This window comes from Gallus gallus, chromosome 3 (genome assembly GCF_016699485.2).
Source record: "Gallus gallus isolate bGalGal1 chromosome 3, bGalGal1.mat.broiler.GRCg7b, whole genome shotgun sequence".
Taxonomy (NCBI): domain Eukaryota; kingdom Metazoa; phylum Chordata; class Aves; order Galliformes; family Phasianidae; genus Gallus; species Gallus gallus.
The window spans coordinates 56202021-56222691 of record NC_052534.1 but is presented as its reverse complement, the minus strand read 5'-3'; the positions used below and the strand labels follow the sequence as shown (position 1 = coordinate 56222691).

The 20671-nt window shown below is 38.4% G+C and overlaps 1 protein-coding gene across 49 annotated transcripts in view; it reads left to right on the top strand.

Annotated features, from left to right (window-relative positions):
• Window positions 1–20671, top strand: part of EYA4 (EYA transcriptional coactivator and phosphatase 4) — a 156760-nt gene that overhangs the window by 5434 nt on the left and 130655 nt on the right. For 48 of the 49 annotated variants that reach the window (XM_015284036.4, XM_046938491.1, XM_040696818.2 and 45 more), the window contains one exon: window positions 15522–15623. In XM_015284036.4, the coding sequence (XP_015139522.1) occupies window positions 15591–15623 (33 nt within the window). In that variant the 5' untranslated portion in view covers window positions 15522–15590. Of the gene's footprint in view, window positions 1–2479; window positions 4691–15521; window positions 15624–20671 lie in introns of those variants that run through there. The other variant, XM_040696793.2, reaches the window with a different exon arrangement.

Below are 20671 nucleotides of genomic sequence, written 5' to 3'. Positions count from 1 at the left end.
ATGCCAGATGAGTATCTAGTCCTCTATTCTTAGAGCAGCCTGTTATTTTTTTTCAGGTATTGTAGTATCCTTTGTGTGCATGAGATCAAAAGTGCGGAGGCGTAATCCTTCAATACAAAACAGAGGAGGGTTAAGTAAAAATGTCAAAGTTGTACGTTCATGTTTTCCTCCTTTTTAAGACATTTTTGTGCTCCTGTGCTAGAATACATGTTTTTATTATAAAATTTTTATAGCATTTTATGAATGACCTCAATAATACTGTTTGATGTTAATTGTATTCCTGAAAGTGATTCTGTTAGAAATATTGTCAGTCAACTGCATGCTTTTAATTCCTTTTAGGCAACTTTGTTGCTTGTGGAAGTGAACAGCCAGGTTGTGTTTGCTCAGGGACATTTCATCAATGCTAAGTCTATTCAATCAGAAGTGTGAAGTCAGTTTAACATGTTAAATCCCACCTGGACAGTCCTTTTTATTTAGTGCAGTATATTCCCAGAGAACTACAGAAAATGAATGTCAACATACTCCCATGTGAGAATGGCTAAATAAGACTCGGTACGCTTCAGCCTATACATACTGACATCACACTGTATGTGAGGTCTTTCTTCCAAGTCTCCTGAGTGTCCCAGTGCAGACATGGTTTCACAAAAACAGGCATGGCTCAGACAGATTATGCATGTTTCCCCTGCCAAGTTCTAGCAATGCAGCTCAGACACAGCCTAATGTTCCTATTCTGGTCTTCTTAACGCAGAGAGTTAGGGAGCTGGAAAGTAACAGGGCCGAACAGTACAAAGGTTTTACAAACAGAGTAATTATATTCTGGGAAAGAGTCTCCAAAATAAAATTTTCAGGTTACCCTGAGGCAAGATTTGGAACTGTGGTAGGTTTCCAAATTGGAAAGATCAAAATGCTTTTCCATTGAGCCTCCTATTTTTATGTGTGTGTTGTTTCTTTATTCTCTTCTCTTCTTTCCTTTTCTTTTCTTTTCTTTCTTTCTTTTTTTTTCTTTCCTAATCTAGTGTGATAGAAGGAACTGCTGTAACTCTCATATTAATTTGGTTCAGTTGATAGCCTCTTCTGAGAAGCGATTTTTGTGTTCAAAAAACCATCTGAATGCTGATCTCACCATGTAGAAGTTTTGCTGGGAGTCAACTGCAATGAGAGGAATAGCATCTTTCAGCTTAAACAGCCAACTGTGTATTTCCTAGACATTTCTGGTAGCCATTTAGATATGACTTGAATAGTTTTCCAATTCTCTGATTAAACTACAGTCTATTATCTCCAAGGGCTAGCTGAGTAGTCAGCAGATTTTTGGCTTAAGACAGAAATGAAACAGAAGTTTAATCCTGGATAGTTGTTATAAAACTACCCTGCTTCGTGGAGTCTTAGATCTACATTCAGGGAGTCCATAGTTTGAGCTGTAGCTCAAGTAATGCCTTCAGATCAGGAATTAGCCTCCAGTAGACAGACTGTAGGGTCTGTAGGAAGAGAAGTATCTTTGCTCTGTTCTTGCAGTGTCAGTTCTTTAGGGATCACACAGCATGTGACTAGTTCATGCATATGGCTGACCGTACCTGAAGTTTCTGTGTCTCTCCGTTTTCAGTGGCAGAGCGTGAAAGAGTCTGAAGTTGTTGTTTCTCACTTGGTGGCAATGCTTCTTAAGTAGTCCTTACCTCTCCTTTGCTGGCCACTTGTTTGAGCTGGATCTGCTCTTCGCCGTGGTTCACAAACAGCTGTGCTGGCATGATGAAAAGGTTGGAATGAGTGGCAGCAGCCGTGCTGCTGAAACTGGCACTGGTGCTGCAGAAATACTTGTGGAACCACAGACTCAGTTACCTAATCTGCCACCTCTATTAACTGAAGTGTGGGGTCAAGTCTGTGGAATAGGTGGAATTTTTTGGAATGAAAACTTCACCTACAAAAATGATCTCTTAATACTTAAAAGTTGTTGTGAACGTGTTTTTTAACTAAAGCTGAAGTTGTTACAAATAATTTGCAGATATAAATGCGATGAAGAAAGTTATGGTACCTATGGAGAGGACAGCTGTGATGTTCTCAGAGGAAGGCTGGAGGTTGGATGTGAAACCAAAGTTCATAAACTTTCCAGATCTGGACACCACTGTCCAAAAGCTGTGCTCATGAGGAAGAGGCAGAGTGTAACAACACTAGCAGGAGAATGTCATCTCCATAGCCTATAGCGCTCATGACTGGCTGCATTCTTTTATTGCTATTCCTGTGGAAAGATGTTGGATAATTTCTAAAAAGTAGCCGTTACTTAGCTGTCGCTCTAGACAAGTGCTTAATTTATGGCAATGATTTTTTGTTGGTCTCCACTGTCACAAAGTATTAACTTACATGCTTTCACATTCCAAATGCCTTTTGTATATTGCTCACATATAACACAGAAATGCGCATGGTGTACCACATCATGGACTTATGAAAACTTGATCATGCCAAAATAGCAATATTATTTTTGATGTGAGTACAAGTTTGATTTCTAGGGGTAAGACTAGTGATGTAAAAATACAGTTCTGTGAGATTTTGGACTTGACATGGCTTTTTACTTAATAACCTGAAGGATACAAATCTGACTTGACATAAATGAAATGATTTTAAAAGCAAATTAAATCATAGATTCAAAAATACTTACTTGCTAATGAATATTTAAAGAGTGCAGTATTACTCAGAGTCTTTCAGGGGTTAGTCATCAAATTAAAACTACTTAGTGTTTTAGCAGTGATACAAAGACCAATGAGATCTAGGAGAAGCAGACTTACTTTTATTGGATCGTTTGCTGACCTAAGTAAAGAGAGAACTTCTTAAAAACTTTGTCATTAGACTGTAATAGCTGCAGTACCGCTACTACAAAGACTGGGGAAAGAGTAAGCAACAAAGAAAACGAATTGCTGATAGAGTCATCTGGCTCCTTTGGTAAACTAAGAACAAATAGACAGTTTGTGCTTCAGCACAAGCCAGTGGCCTATTTAAAAAAACAACCACGGCTACAGCAAATGATCAGGTTAGTGATCTAGCCAAAAAAGGAACGATAATTGTTTAAACAAAGGACTACACAGAGGAAGGGGAATGGTGCCACCTGCATAGGTAGTAGGGGTGCAGTTATTGCTGGGGAGATTCATACTCTTCTGACTTTAGAAAGGGTGCTAGAATGGCTGAGGAAGTTCCAGACATAACACCACAGGAGTAATTAAACTACTGAAAAGTGTGTCTTTTAGAGAATGACTATATTTTGATCACAGCTAATAAATATCCAAGTAGGGAAAAGGCAAAGAAACCATTGTCAAAGTGCTTGGTATGATTAAGATGTGAGAATACCCATTTATCACAGTTACTTTGTGTTGTATACCTAGTGCTGGCTCTCAGTGAAAGAAACTTCCCTGTGGGATGTTGAGCTGTTCAAAGTACTTGATGACATTTATATTCTGTATGAGAACTGCTGATAGCCCTTGAATCAAAATGAGAGAAGATAGTTCTTAGAAGAGTTGGTAGCATTAAAAATATAGACTACACAGCACCTTTAATATTTGTCTTAGAATTTTCTTTATGGGATACAAAGGTGGAATATAAGTTTGTCTTTTCTTTATTCATCTTAATGGTTCCGTTAAACTTGATGGGCTTAGTGTTGCTGTTGAGTTTGGATGAGCAGTAATTATCCTCACCTTGTGCAAAAAACCACCTGAGGTACGTTTGGGAGTAGTCAGGTGGATGGGCAGGCTGCTCGCTCTTTCCTTCAGCCAGGTGTTTTGGGGAAGTTTAGCTATTGTTTGGTCTTCTTCAATAACTAGCATTATATACTCATCAAAGCATGTAACTGCTTAATAAGGAATTGAAGCCACTTTAAAAGCAAGGTGAGCGTAAGGGTACCTCTAGTATGCTGTCACAGCTTTCATTTTAATATGTAATTGGATTCAGTGGGTTAATTTTGGAGGATGTTCTTCTCTTTAGGTTTTTCCAAATTCTGAAATGATAAGTTTGATTTCCATTTTAGAAATAATCTTGTTACCTTATGGTCTTTTTATGTTATAAGGAATTTTTTTTTTTAATGTCTGAGGTAAATTTAGGGAGAGGAAATCCTTCACAATTGGTATTTTCGAGTTGATTGTGTCTCTTTAAATATTCTGGCTGAGTAAACATAGCTTTTCCTTCTTTCTGTTTTCAGTGGCTTGTTTATAAAGAGCTAAAATGTTTTATTTGGTTTGTTTTCAGCTACTTTATTCAAAAATGAGAGGCAAAATTTCTCAGAAATTAACCAAAATAAGTCTTGTGTTAAAAGGTAAGATCCTTCCCTTAAAAAATTCCTGGTTGTTCAAAACACTGAAATGGAAATGGACAGCTAGTAAGGAAAAAAAAAAATACACTTTTTATTAAATTTTTAAGAGTAGCATCTTTGCATTAGGTTTTTTTTTTTTTTCCTCAGAATTGTTTTTCTTTTTGGTTCAGTTCGTGTGGTTTTGATTACTGATAAGTTTGAAAACACTACGTGCCATTTTTTTGCAAATCCATTTGCCTTTATTTTAACAGGAACACAGTGAGATTCTTGATCCGATTTGTTTACAAACTGAGTCCAGAAACAGTCTTCACATTTGTTTTATTTATATCTGACTGAAGTAACCTGCGATTGATTAATCTGGAATGAGTCAGAAGAGGTCTGGGTAGCTGCATGCTTTATCTAACTGTGAGTGAAGAGGTCTTTCTCAGTTGGGAAGCTCCCAAACATCAGGGGGTTCATAGTTCTGTTTTCAATCTTGCCTATTTCATAGTATACTGTGCAGTGTTAGGATAGAGGAATGGCTGAGTTTATAATTCTGCACTCTGAAATTTTGAACACTAGTCCATGATGTTTGTTGCACAGGTGTGGGATGGGAGTGGAAGAGCGAAGGAGTTATTCTAAGCCATATTTGGCTACCTGTAAAATTGGTGAATCATAGAATAATAGAATGGTTTGGATTGGATGGGACTTTTAAGATCATCTAGTTCCAACTTCTCTTCTATGGGCAGGGACACCTCCCTCTAGACCAGGTTGCTCAAAGTCCTATCCAGCCTGGCCTTGAATACTTCCAGGGAACGGGCATCCACAGCCTTGCTGGGCAACCTGCTCCAGTGTCTCAGTACCCTCACAGTAAAGAATTTGTTCCTAATACCTAGTCTAAATCTACCCTCTTCCAGTTTAAAATCATTTCCCTTTGTCCTCTCATTGCATGCCCTTATAAAAAGTCCCTCCCCATCTTCCCTTTAGGCCCTCTTCAGGTACTTGAAGGCCACTAAAAGGTCCCCCCAGAGGGCTTCCAGGCTGAAGAGCCCCAACTGTCTCAGCTTATCCTCATAGGGGAGATGTTCCAGCCCACTGACTATCTCTGTGGCCCTTCTCTGGACCTGCTCCAACAGGTTGATGTCCTTCTTGTTTTGGGGGCTCCAGAACTGGATACGGTACTCCAGGCTGGTTCTCACAGGGTCAGAGTAGAGGGACAGAATCAGTTCCCTTGATCTACTGGTCATGCTTCTCTTGATGCAGTCCAAGATATGGTTGGCCTTCTGGGTTTCAAGCACACACTCCTGACCCATGTTGAGCCTTTCATCAACTGACATCCCCCAATTCTTCTCCTCAGAGCTGCTCTCAAGCCGTTCTCCACTCAGCCTGTATTTGAGCTTGAGATTGTCCCGATCCAGATGCAGAACCTTGCACTTGGCCTTGTTGAACTTCATGAAGTTGGCATGGGCCCACCTCTAAAGCCTGTCCAGATCACTCTGGATAGTGTCTCTTCCCTCTAGCATGTCAACTGCACTACTCAGCTTGGTGTTGTCTGCAAACTTGCTGAGGGTGCACTAGGTCCCATTGTCCATGTTGCCTACAAAGATGTTAAATAACACTGGTCCTAGCACCAATCCCTGAGGAATGCCATTTATCACTGTTCTCCACTCGGACACTGAACTGTTGACCACAACTCTCTGATCTTTGAAAGAGAATTAAACGCTGCACTAATGTATTGTTTTACCAAAAATAAATGAGACATAGTGCTCACAGTTCTTTACCATTTGCCAAGAAGTTTTTTTCTTTCTTTTTTTTTTTCCCCCACTTGTTTTGTTGTATGATAATGATGGGACAGAGGACCAATCTATCATCACAGACCTGTGCAGTGTCCTATCTATTTACTAACATAACTGATGGAGTGACTTCTTTATCTGTATTGCTATGTTTTTTATCTTGAGGCCTGCTTTTAACTGTTCAAAATGGTTTTGTGGTGCTGTGATTTGCTTGATAGTTAGAAATATGAAAGTGGGGAAATCAGCTTAATTTTTCTTGAATAAAATGTCCACAATAACAGCACAAGCAATGCTATCCTTCAGGACAGTCAGTCTGAGGAAACAAACAGCACTGAATGGACATTGTGAACTGAATACAAGTGTTCACCAAAGACTATGCAGAATTCACAGGTCTGTGTGTAATAAATACATGCTGACTGGCATGAAAGGAAATCATTTGTCTCAAATTTTGAGAGGTTTTCAGTGTATCACAGCTTGATGGCATGAATCATGTATGTTTCAATTTCTGCATTTGATATCTGGCATGAATCCACATGCTCTGAAAGTGAGATGGGAATAGCATATTATGTTCCAGTTAGAGCTGTGTAATTTTTAAAGAGAGGGAGGAGGTAAACAGAAAGTAATTGAGGATAGAGTCATAAACACCTAATTGGTGTCAAAGCATCCTAACTGTCTCTTAACATTTGTGAAAACTCAGTGTGGATAATTCTGCTGCATCAAGATGTGGAAATGTCTGAGTTGTGTTACCAGGACAAAACACCTTTTATTTTTCAGGGTAGCAAGCAGATCCTGGATCTCCTGTGACCCTAAGCCTTGGGGTTATCAGCCTCTTCATTTTAGAAACCAAGATTTTATTTTTACTTCCTAGCTTTGTTTTTGTGTAATAATATCTGACATTGAACCCTGAAATTTATCCACTTTGGATGTAGGGTTTCTGTATACATTAGAGTATATATAGTATGCCAGGTTTGGATACATGCATGGTCTTCTGCATGTTCCATGCAGTAGCATGGAAAAATGAGGGCAGTGAGCAGGTACTGAGGTGTTCCTGCTTGGGTCTCTCCATCTAGCTGATATGCTGGCACTCCTGCATTTGAGTCTGAGGTGAGTTCTCCTCATCACAGGGAAATTGGCTAGGCTCATTGTGTGCTCCTTGGTAGGTCATGTAGAGTCCTCCTGTGTCCCCTCTGTGCAGCCCTACCTGGAGCAAAATGACATTGCGTGAGTTGCTGTGTGAATTCCTGGTGTAATTTTGATAACTCGAAATCAGGAATAATGACACATCTTCCCTATTTAAACAGTCCACCTGCAGACACAATTTGCTACAGGCTCAGAAGCCAAGCTTTGCCTCCACCAGGGGCCACTGGGCATAGCCAGAGCTAAAATAAGCTGTGCCTTGGGCATGGTGTGCATAGCCAGCCAGCATCTGTGAGCAAAGGCCTCTGTGAGAGGGGAGGGAGCTCAGGGCTCTGGAGATCACTCGTAGATGGAGATGTGTGTCTTAAGCATGCTACAGGAGGTTCTGGAAAATTCTGAAACTTCTCCAAGGGTAAAATACTCACCCTCAGCAAATAAAAAATTGTCTGAAACCACATGGATACAAAGAGGGCCTTAACTTATCCTATTGAGATGGAAGCCTTAGAAAAAAATAGCATTAGAAGAAGGGGGATAGAAAGTTGGACATTTCTTATATCTCTTAATTACCCAGATTGTGAAGTAAGGCCTGTATCTGTAACACAACGCGAGCTTTCCAGGAGGCTCATTTCACCCACCTCAGTTTCAGGAGGTGACTAGTTACCTCAGCTAACCCTAGATAAGCTTGCAAGATCTTCAGGCTGCTTCTACCTCCTGCAGGTACCCCTCTGATTAAAAGGAAATCAGGAATTAAAATGTGAGAGCTACAATGTATATGTGTGTGTATACAAATATATATATATTCTGAATACTGCATATATTTCCCTCCACCTGACGGTTTTCCTCAGGAAAGCAGTAGATGTCTGGGTCCTACTGCCAGGATTGCTTTGTTCGCCTTTTTAGTTGTTTATTACAATTATATTTAAAGTCTGTTAGCTATTTGCTCTCCCTTGAAGTTAGATAAAAATGATAATTTTACTTACTGTTCTTTTTTTCCATTGAAGGGGTAGTTTTAATTAGGGTTGACATGCCTTTCAAGATGATACAGCATTTGCATAAGAGAAAAGACAGCAGCCTAAAAAGTTTATAAAACAAACAAAAAAACCAAGCAGACAAACCCACAGTTAACCATGGGAAATATATCAACTAAAATCTTTCCAGAAATTATGTTAAGAGCTGAAATTTCGTTTTCCCCTACAACATAAGAAAGATGATATTTTTTCTACCAAAACAAGAACAGACAATGATCTCCAGTGTCTAGAAAGCCTAAATGTTATAATTTCATTTATTTAAAATATGTTAAATTAGAATGTTTTTTTCTTGTTTGCTTGTTTGCTTGCAATGAGTTTTGAAGAAAGCTAGCATAGAAAGAACATCATTGTTATTTCTTATTTGGAGCATGGGTCTTTTTTCTTTTCCAAATGTGATACTAATAGAGGCTGAGAAAGCAGAATGTTTTTACTGTACAAAATGTTTTTTGACTATAACTTTATGCTAATTTAATAATGTGATCAGGTTTTATTTCCTTTCCTTTTAGCATATTTGGGTTCTATTTTATATTTTTCATAGCAGACTACAGGTGATATGCATGCAGAAAGCTAGGAGTAAGAATGCTTTTCAAGTAGGAATTGCTTGAGTGTTAGGCAGTGCTTGTTATTGTTTGTACCCTCTTTCCCGCCCCTTTCAATAAATGAGCTTCATGGGAATAAGCAATTAAGAAGTTATCTAATTTAGATCACAGTACACATGTACTACAATCTCTTGTACTAATTTTGGAGTGATTCATTTCTTTGTTGATTTCCTTGAATAACCTTTCATAGTGCCTTATATTTGGAAATGTACCTTCTCAGACGCTCTATAGGAAAGATGTGGAGCCCAAACAGAGCGTTGCCAAATGCTGGAGGAGCTCAACCCTGTGAGGTTGTGTTTGTTTACTCAAACAATGGCACCTTACTGTGCATGCGCTGCATATCTTCAGTTGTGGTAATAAGCACTGAGTACTTTGGCTGTTATAGGTTTATGAAGTTGAGTACAAGAAAATGAGAAAGTATTCTCTTTGTGACCACTTGTCAGTTAACATTTTGCGTTCTTCATCAGTGTGTGGCTGTCACGGAAATAGTTCTTCCTTGTGTCTATGAAGTAATTGTGTTAACTACAGTGGTGTCCTTTCTGCTTATCATCTATTATTGACACGGTTTATAATGTAAGAATAGTATAGTAAACTTGACTAGGATGGTGCAGGTCCTTTCATATACAACCAGAACATTCCTGCAATATAACCAGTATAGAAAGTATTCTACAGTTGAAGTGAAATATTCCCAATATCGGATTATTATTTGAGAAAAATATTGTTGTGGTAGAAACTAAGGACCCTTTTCTTCAGTTATTTCATCCAGCAAGAGCAATTTCAAGTGAAGCAAAATCTTCTCTAGGTTTGTGGATTAAGGTGAAAGGGAAGAGGGAAGAACCATTCCGATGGTAAAGCTCCTCTTCCATTGCCTTCCAAGAGACAAAGGACTCTTGTTGGAAAGCCATTTCTCCATTTGGCTGAGTGGAGGGCCCAAAGCAAGTTCAGGGAAATGCCATGTCCTTTAAGGCTGGCGATTTTATTATTTTTTATTTTTTTATTTTTTTAAGATTTGCATTCTCTTTTGAGCTTGGGAAAGTTGCAAGACTTATTTCCCCCCCCCCCCCGCATCTCACATGAAACAAAATTGCCTCAGTCAATTGCTTATTTGCTACAGTTTCATTTTCTTGTTGAATAAAAGAATGAAGAAATCCTTGCTATTGAAGAGATTGTGACCTTGCTGTCTTGCATTTTCAGTTATAAATTTGTATGCAGGAGATCCTTGAGGAGTTCTTGATTTTATTTTTTTTATTACTTTTTAACTTGTGGGTGTATCTCTGGGAAGAAACACATGTTTCTCCTCATGGTTGAGTCCTGGAAGTTGCAGTTTAAATTTGATGAAGTGTTTTATTCCCCCAGATAAAAATAAATAAATAAAAAATTATATTTAAATGCATTTGTTGATGAGGAAAGTCAGGAATCCTCCTAATTAAGACATTTCTTAGAAAGGTAAAATTTTTATCTGAGAGCATAAAACACTTCATCAGTTTTAAAGCCACATCTGCAAGGACTGGATCAAGAGCAGAAACAGACATTTTTCTTCATTCTGGCTTGTCTGTGAATTTAAGACTTTTAACAACAGTTTTAAAAATAGTTAAAAACAGTTAGGAACACTTGCAGTATAAAAGGGATAAGAGTGCCCTCCCTCCCTCTGTTTTTAATCTGGTTCTCTTGATGGGCTAAACTACAAGGTTGGATTGGTAACTGGATTATTGCCTCATAAAACAGCACGAGGTTACTATTATCCTTTAATTTTATATCTTTATTAGGGACTAATGTTGGTCTTATTTAAATCACTGACTTCTCTAATGGTTTTTCTCCTCTTTTACAAATTTATTAAACTAAACCCTAAAGGATTTGGTCTAAGTGCAATTGGAATAACTGCCATTATAAAAATCATTGTGTTAGCAGTTGGTTATAATCAGCAGCTTTAGCTGGGCTCAAAATTTAGGAGGATTTAGCTGTTGATATCCTGTTCCATTAGGTAGAATGCTGATAAAACAATAAATCTGAATTTTATTTTAAAAAAATCTTAATTTCAAGTGATACAGCATTTGAATTTTGAGGCAGTGTGAGAATGAACAACAGCGCCCTGAAATCTATTATAATGTTACATGCTCGTGGAAAGTTATATTTAGTACATAGTATATTTACACAAAGATTCAAGTAAGCTTGTCTTGCAATTCAGTCAGGTTATTTTAAAAATTCCTGAAGGTCCATCTTTTATGAAGATGACTAATACAAATGACATATTTAATGATGCATTTCTGTGGAAACATCCACGTGAATGCTGGGACACAGTATATGCATTGTGGGTGAGACATAGTTGGTTCTTAATAGTAGAACTTCTGTTGGACCTAAATGATTGGGATTCATCTAAGCTGTTGATGATAATCTTGATCTTTTAAGTAAAAAGTTGACATGCATCCATTGATTTCAGTGTACTTTCGTTAAGATCATGATTAATATGGAAAGACATCAGTGCTTCTGTTTGTTATAGTGTGGTTCTGTAGTTGACTTTCATACAGCAAGTGAGACACTTTTCACTTTCTGTGACTAGATTTGGAGCATTTACTGTTTGAATGTGAGCCCAGTACTGACTGCAGTCAGTAGACTTCAAAAATGCTAATTTTGTTCTGAATGTTTTATTTAACTGTTGAGTGCTTCACCAGTTTTTCTTAGTCAATCTTACTAATGCACACATTTCAAACTCCTAATTAAATTAAAACAGATTTTATGTTTAAGTTCTATGTTAAATATTTCAGGATCATTTGTGAAAATTCACCTTTGTGTTTGGAATTGCCTTCTTTGGCAGGGGTGGATGAGTAATGGCCTGCTACAGGAAATCCCATGTAGAACTGCTTTCTTTCAAAATACCCATTGTTCTCAGTAGCCTCCTGTCTTAAATTTGCCTATATTGAGTGTTTTAAGGAAAGCTTTCAATTCCACTTTCGTCTCAGCTAGACAAAGACAGCAGAAAATTTTTACACATGCAAGGCTCTGTATTGATCAGAAACTATGGAAGGTGGCTGCTGTTGAGCTGAAGGTATCCTGGGCAAAGATATCCATGTCTTGAATCCCTTTGAAATTGAGAGGAGATGTCTTCCATCTTGAAAGACAAAATTCTTTACAGCTTTCTCTTAAGGTTGAATGTGTACCACAGGATTGCTTGCAGTTGTTCTTTTCCTTATGCAAGTAAACAGCAAAATTAATGAAATGCTAGTTAAGCTTTTTCCGAAACTTAGAGGGAAGGAAAAGAAGAATGTGCAATCCAGCAAGCAGGATCATGGGGAGACTGGAAAAAATAAATAAATAAATAAAAAAGTAGATTCTAGGAAATACCTAGTGCAAAGTACAATAAAATTTGGGGAGTTAATGTTTTGAAGAGTAAATGGAGAAACGGAAGTAAGTGGCACTTTAAACCAAGAGGAGTTGTTCCTAGGTGAATACAGGGAGATGCATGGGGATATGAGCTGAATGGTCTGCAGCTCCAATGCATGCAAACAACTATAAATAGCTCAGATGAGTAATAATTGCATTTATCCAGGTTGGAGGTTTAAGTGCCTAGTGGTCAAAATTTTAAGCAAAAGTGATTCCATAATATTTATGTTATAGGGAATACTCCCAGGTAGTAGTATTCTGGGGTACCTTCTTGATAAGTAAATCCAAGTAATGCTAGATTGTTTGGGCTACTTAATTTATGCATTTGCATACAGAAATATATTTTATTCCTTTTGAATCTCATACTGGGTTTGATTTATAATTTTATGATTACTGATATATACAATATCCATGGCACTTGCTGTATTTTAAATTGTGCAAATTACTTGCTGCTCTGAAGTGGATTTTTTTGTTTTTTTTCTGAGAATGGAGACTGGAAATATAGCTGTGTGACTCTGACCTCTTCAAAACCTACTTGGAGGTATCCCATGTGTTAGAGCATTGGAAGATAAAGGGGCCCAAGAGATTAGTATGTCATTCAAGAATCATTTCTTCCGAGCTCAAGATCAGTGCATCCCTAACAGTAAGAATCAGGCAAAGGTGACAGAAGACCTGCACAGATGAGCAAGAAGCTCATGGAAAAACTTAAATGGAAGAAGAAATTTTATGGAATGTGAAATAGGGATCTAGCCACTTGAGATGAACATAGGAACATTGTCAGGGCATGCATGGATGCAACAAGGAAGGCTAATGCCCATGTGGAATTTAATCTGGTAAGGGATGTCAAGAACAACAAGAAAGACTTCTTTAAGTATCTCGGTAGTAAAAGGAAGACTAGGGAAAATGTGGACCGGCTGCTGAATAAGGTGGGTGCCCTGGTGATGGCAAACAGACACTGAGGAAGCAGAGTTACTGAAAGCCTTCTTTGCTTCAATCTTTACTACTAAGAATGCCCCTCAGAAATCTCAAAACCTGAAGAGAAGAGAGCTGGTCTTGGGAAAGGAAGGCTTCCTTTTGGTCAAGGAGGATCTGGTCAGAAATTATCAAGGCGAACTTGATGCACTCAGGTCCGTGGGCCTCGATGGGATGCAGCCACAAGTGCTGAGGGAGCTGGCAGAAATGATTGCTAAGCCACTCTATCATCTATGAAAGGTCATGGAGAACAAGAGAGGTGCCTGAGTACTGGAAGAAAGCTAATGACACTCCAGTTTTCAAAAAATGGCAAGAAGGAGAATCCTGGCAACTACAGGGCAGCCAGCCTTACCTCCATCCCTGGGAAGGCAATGGAGCAGCTTATTCTGGATGTCATCTCCAAGCAAGAAGAGAAGGAGGTTATCGAGCAGTCAGCAAGGGAAAAATCATGCCTGACCCACCTGATAGCCTTCTATGATGTCATGGCTGGCTGGGTAGATGAGGATAGAGCAGTGAATGTTGTATATCTTGACTTCAGCAAGGCTTTTGACACTGTCTCCCATAGCATGCTCGTAGGTAAGATTAGAAAGTGTGGGATAGACAAGCAGACATGAGATTGATTGAGAACTGGCTGACTGACAGAGCTAAGAAGGTTGTGTTAAGTGGTGCAGAGTCTAGTGAAAGGCTTGTAACTAGCGGTATTCCCCAGGGGTTGACAATGGGTCCAGTCTTGTTCAACATCTTCATCAGTGACCTGGATGAAGGGATATAGTGCAGTCTCAGCACATTTGCTGATGATGCAATGCTGGGAGCTGTGGCTGACACATCAGAAGGCTGTGCTGCCATTCAGTAACACTAGGGGTGGACTGCAGAGTTAGGCAGACAGGAATCTGATGAGGTTCAACAAGGGCATGTTCAAAGTCCTTCAACTGGGGAGGAAAAACTGCGTGCATCAGTACAGGTTGGAGCTGACCAGCTGGAAAGGAGCTCCATGAAGAAGGACCTGGGTGCCCTGGTGGCCAGCAGTTTGATCATGAGTCAGCAGTGTGCCCTTGTTGCCAAGAAGGCCAATAGTATTCTGGGACACATTAAAAACAGTGTGGCCAGCAGGTTGAGGGAGGTGATCCTCCCCCCCTACTCTGCCCTGATGAGGCCACATCTGGAGTACTGTGTCCAGTTCTGGATCCCCCAGTTCAAGAAAGACAGGGAACCACTGGAGAGAATCGAGTGGAGGACCCTAAATATGATTAGGATTCTCTGGAGGATCTCTCTTATGAAGAAAGGGTGAGAGTCTTGGGACTGTTTAGACTGGAGACAAGAAGACTGAGGGGGGATCTTAGCAATGCTTCTAATAGGCAGGAGTCAAGTGGATGGGGCCAGGCTCTTTTCAGTGACGGCCAGTGACAGAACAAGGGCAATGGGAACAAACTGGAACATAGGATGTTCCACGCAAGTATGAGGAAAAACTTCTTTTCTGTGAGGGTGACAGAGCACTGGAACAGGCTGACCAGGGAGGCTGTGGAGTCTCCTCTGGACATATTCAAAACACACCTGAATGTCTACCTGTGTGATCTACTGTGGGGAACCTGCTTTAGGAGGGGGTTGGACTTGATGATCTCCAGAGGTCTCTTCCAACACCTACAATTCTGTGATTCTGTGACTTTATAGTTAAGGTTTCTGTAATCATTACTGCACAGAACTCTCAGAGTTTTCATATTTCAATATTTCAATATTTGATAACAATGATTCACTGTATGAGAGACAGCATAGACATAGTAGATAATTAGGATATTATCTGTCATTTAGCACATTGCAGGGAGCTGCTTATTATAAACCACTTAGTGTATTTTATTTAATCCTAAAGGAATTTAATGGACCTGAGAATAGGGACTTCATGCTGATAATTGCATAATAACCTTTTTCTTCCAGACACTTAATGACTAAGAGGTAATCATTAAAAGTGTATTAATCAGTTTTGTTCCGTGTTCCATAATTGTCCGCCTAATATGTTTTCCCAAGGGTTATCTTTTTTTTTTTTTTGTCTACTTAAACAGCTGGCTGTATTAAACAGCTATTTTATGGGTTTGTTTTCATAGCTATTTTTTCTTGAAGGAGTGGAAAAATTATTACTTAAGCATTGTTCCTATTTCTGTTTTAGATAGCTTCCCAAAACAGTACTGGAGGTGTTGAAATTTTTATATGAAACTAGACTTCATGGAAGTCAATGGGAACTTTGCTGCACATTTTAGCGATATCATAGTCTCAATTAGAAGGTTTGCTTATTGCGTATTTATTTAAAAGTGAGGGCTATATACTAATATGTTAACATTTTATCTCCTTTTTAATTTAGATCACTGAGCTATAAATTGAAAGGAAGATAATTTCTGCTTGTGGTGAAAAAGAAAGGTGAACAATCTCCATGGAAGACTCTCAGGACCTAAGTGAACAGTCAGTAAGTACAAAAGCTGCTAAAGTTAATGGGAAAAAAAAAAGAATGCTGTTCAATTCATGTATGGAGGGGTTTTACTTCAGATTTGAGAATTACAGTGAGGTCTAGGAAAAACTTCTGAGCCTCTATATTCAAACTTTTTCTGAGTTCATACGTGAAATACATGGTTTTAATCTCACTTTTTACCACTGAAAGATGAAAGAATATAGTAATATAGAATTCTGAAGAACTAGAATTTATGGAGAGGTGATGGATATAATTGAGGTATACTTGAAGAATAAAATGTTAGTCTTGCACAGTGATAGTTTTTTAAACAACTGTGTCAAAATGTATACCCATTTTGGCCTGCCAGTTTTGCTAAAGCAATTGTTATCAGAAATATCAACAAGAACTGTCAGGTGATAGGCTGTTACAGATGGCATACCCAACTCTCTCATGGTTCAAGAGGTTCTGAGTATTGACAATATCTCTCTGTAGTGGGTCGCAGGGAGGTACCCTTTGTTGCTGATGAAATAGCTGGGAAAAATATGGCTAGATATTTCTTCTATTTCTTTTCTAATTTTTCCTCTCTTTTAAGGATGTGGTCTCCAGACTTCCTTAGCCACCAGGCTGCAGTTCTGAGAAGGCAGCATGTTCTGATTGAATTTAAACTTAGCTAGGCCTGCCATCCCAAATACCGGGTTTGTTTTTAGCATCTTAATTTGTAGTGGTCACAATGCTGGCAGATTTGTGAGTGCCGTGTTCCCCATGAGTCTCAGTTTGGGCTCAGTGAACTAAAGATCAATAAAGGGATTTCATATTTCTGTTTTTACATGCTGAAATAGGTTATCCATGTAATAAACTAGTTTTAATATCTTTTTATAGCAGAGACTTTTATATGTAACAGAAGTGCAAGGAGCTGAGAAGAGCTCGTGTGTTTTTAAAATGTTAGTAATTTTCTTTAATAAGGAGTACTTTGCTCCTGACTGGGTAGCTCCTATCTGAGACTTTATCTTGGACTGGAGTTTTATTGCTGATTTTAAATGGGACAGAACTGGAAAGTCTTAACAGTGTCTCAAGTCACTGTGGTGGCACTACTTGGGACAGCTGCATGTATTTATGTATTTAAACAGTTCCCAATCAAAACTTTAGAGCATGTAAAAGCTACATAGCTTCATAATTTAATAAAGTTTTATAAAGGTCATAAAAGATTAAGCAGAAGTTCTCTCATGGTCTGCAAAACAATTACTCTCGGCAATATACATAGTAGAGTTATTAATAGGAAGTAGATGAGCCAGTTTAGCTTAGTGCAAAAATGTGTTTTCATCATAGTTGAAATATTTTTGCATCACTGGATGCCTGATAAGTGCATTGTTTAATATCTGCTTTATTATCTTATTATAATCTAATCTCTAGTTTTCCATAGTTACTATATAGGTTTAAGCTAATGTGAGAACAGTTTTGCAGATTAAAAATGGAGGTGCTGTATACTCCATGTTGCATTATAGATATCGTTCAACACTGTTGGTGTCACAGAAAGTCTTCATTCAGATTATTCTTTTCCATCTTTACTGAAGAGCAGCAGAACTTCAGCACAGTAGGTGGGAGGAGTCCCCCTTCATCACCCCTTTTCTGCTAGGTGTGCCACCACACTGAGGCCTACCCCAGAAGTTGCTTTCTTGAGAAATGCAATTGCCGCATGAAGCCTGTCTGCCTAGAGCAGATACCGAGCCTTGATTTCCCCACTTCTTAGGTCTCTTTGCTATAATATTAGAGTTGAACTCTTCTCACAGTCAAATTTTGAAAAATAAAATATTGTTCCTGGCTTAGTTCTTCTAAAAACCACAGGCAAGGACTTGGGCTGGAGATCCCAGGTAAGAGGAGGTGTTCTTTGACTGAGGCTTTAATAGCTTAATCTCCAGGAAGGTATCAGATGTACTTTACACCCCTTCATCTTGTATTAATCTGGTGTTTTGTAGTGGTTAGTATGTTTTGTACTGGTTAGATGTAGGCAGTACTTGGTCATCGTGAAGTATTTCTGGTTCTTGATGTGTTCAGGGCATATAGGTATTTAATTTCAGCTTCAGAGTTTCTCTCTGGGAGCTGAGTGCATAAGATTTAGATCATGGAAATTGTAGGCGCCTAAGGATCCAGCCCCTGCTGCAAGCACATTAGATTGTGTGAATAAGCATGAATGCAAGACCTGTGTTCAAACTTGTGCTGGCATCTTGCCCTGAATATTCTAGTCTGTGGTTACTTGAAAGACTGCCTGTCTCTGCAACTGAGATAGTTTAGAAGGTGCTTGCTGTTGGATAATGTTTGATGGACAGGCAGGTTTTCTGAATAGAGAGATTCCTTTGTTGAATTAATTTCCCTCAGCAGTCTGTTAAGAGATTTTTGTCATTAGGAAAGGAGCGCAGATATGTTTACTTGGGATAGCTAAATAACAATGTAAATGTTCAAGTTCTAATTTAAAGAAAAGAAATTACACCAATTTCTGCAAGTAGATAGTCCTTTGAAAGTATAATATGCTGTAATGCAGCTTTTATTCTTATGGTCTTTTCTGTAATTCTGAGATTGCTGTTGTTGTTTGCTCTGCCTTCTATTCTTTTACAGTAAACAAATGCAAAACAATTGGGTCTACAATTGCTATACTAAAACTGTGTCAGTGATACTCATATGATTGTAGTTAGGAGCAATTCCACAGCATCCTTGTTAACGTATGACAAACAAATTCCTTGACTTTTGTCTCAGAGTAGTAACTACATGACCGCATACTGCTTCCTTCAGCAGTCTAAGTGCACCCCTCTTCTCTAAGCCTTGACTGGAGTTGCATCTGATGGAAATGAGCAGCTGCTGTGTTTCCTGAGCCATGTGCTTGATTAGATGTAACATATACATAATTTACTGTGTTATGTCACTAACTTATTTATTTTTCCTACTTTTATTTGTAGGAAGCTTCCTTCCCCTGCTACATTTCAATCTTTATGCAATGACTGATCAGAACTTAGCCTCCTTCAATGCGTAGGGCTTTACTTCTCGTGAATTCTTTGTGCTTGCTTTCCTTTGCCTTCTTACTCCCAGTCCTGTGTAGCAGAAGGAGTGAATCTGGTCTTAGTGTGAATATTGTTCAGTGATAAAAACAGAGTAAGGATCAGAGCAGGGATTATTGTACTTCATTTTTCCTGTCTTTACTTACAGCCTCATAGACAAATAGCCATATTTTGAACAGCAGGAACCTGATGCATACCATGACCTCACACTGAAGAGGGGTGTGACCCATAAGGTGCAGGTCAGCTCTAGCTGAGCTCCTGCAACCAACAGAGAATGAGCTGGGGTGAGGCTCATCCTTCAGTGGTGTGCACCTTTCAGGATGTCTTAACATGAGTTGCTCACAATTCTCTTTTTATTTCCAAATTCAGATGCACAACATGATTGTACAACCATGCATAGGAGGGAAATTTGCAGTTGGTTGATAGAAAGGTTCAGTTTATGAGTATTCTGAAAGATAATGAAGAAAATAGTAAGACGTATTTTCCAGTTAGAAGAAAATAATCAGATGGTCCATTTTTATTATGTCGTGATGTTGGTCATCACGTGCAGGCTGAAACTTATCAAATAAAAGAATACGTAAAGCCATATAAATTGGCTTTATGGAGACAGAAGAGTCTATGGGAAGTATTTTAATAACTGTAATTACTATAAATTTTATATGCAACATATTAAAAACACAGAAGTTATAATGAAGCATATCAGATTTTATGTTGTTTGTCTTCCAAATAAATATGCTGATTTTTACTAAATGCTAACCAGAGATGCTTTTTCAAAGGGTGCGTGTTTAAAACTCTTCTATTTAGTTTTGAAACAGGAGAGGGGGAACTTTACAGATCTTATTTACAGAGAACCCAAGAAAGAAAATATATATTTTTTAAGTAGAGAGATGATTGATAAAGCAGTAGATAAAGTTTAGCACTTGGATAATCCCATGTTGTGTCTTGGTGTAGCAAACAGGATTTTTGGAACTACAGAGTTTTTAATCTGTTTATTTTATTTTTTCTTGTAGGCATTATTTGCTGTTCAGTCTGTATTAGCAGAAGAAAAATAATTTGGCTGCTAACTGGCTAGTTTAGGGTTTCAAAGGGCCTTATTAGAAACTGATGTAATTTCATCCCCTGGCCCTTTTATATAACAGCGTGCATATTTATATTACTTCATTTTAACCTAGAATTAAACAATAGGCTGCAGTCGTGTAGGACAGGACACTAGCTGATGTGAAGCTAAAACTCAGTGAATCCTTTCTCCTTTCTCATGAAATTTGGGTGATCATCAGCATTGTACACTGGGTAAGTTATTTGGTTTTTGTCAGATTATACAGACCATCATAGCTGTCACTTGCTTTTATATTCTGTGTGCAGCTGGAACCTTTTCAGACAGTGTCAATTCTGTGGGGGTTTTTTTGTGGGTTTTTTTTTTGTGGTTTTTTTTTTTTTTTTTTTTTGCTTGTTTGCTTTAATGTGTGAAGGTGTCAGATGCGAACCCTTGCAGATCAGTTTTCAAATGTAGTTGGTTCTTTGTTGCTGAATCCCCACAGCCACAGCTTTCAGCTGTTGCAGTCCACTGGAGTGGGCACCCTTCTTGTGCAATGAAGGTTGGAGCCTTGGGCTTTGGCTGAAGTTAATTTCAGTGACATTAAACATATTGCAAACTTTTCTACACTCTTTTAAGCATCAGGCATGCTTTAAAAAGCAGCTCTGTATTACCTCAGAGCATGCTGTATGTCTTATCTCTGTAATATCAATGTTTGTAGGACTTGGTATATTACAAGAAATGTATTTTATCAAATTACAGAATTGTAGAAATGTTGGCTGAAAGGAACTTCTGGAAGTTGTCAAGTCTAGCTTCCAGTAATAAATTGCTGAAAATATTTCATTGTATTTCAATATAGCCATGAACTGTATTAAATATCAGTCTGTGAGTGCCTTCTGAAGAAAGTGGATTTAGCAAGCAAAAATAATTTAGTGATTATTTGCTTTTAATTGAAAACAATCACTGGTAAAAAATGCTCTAACTAG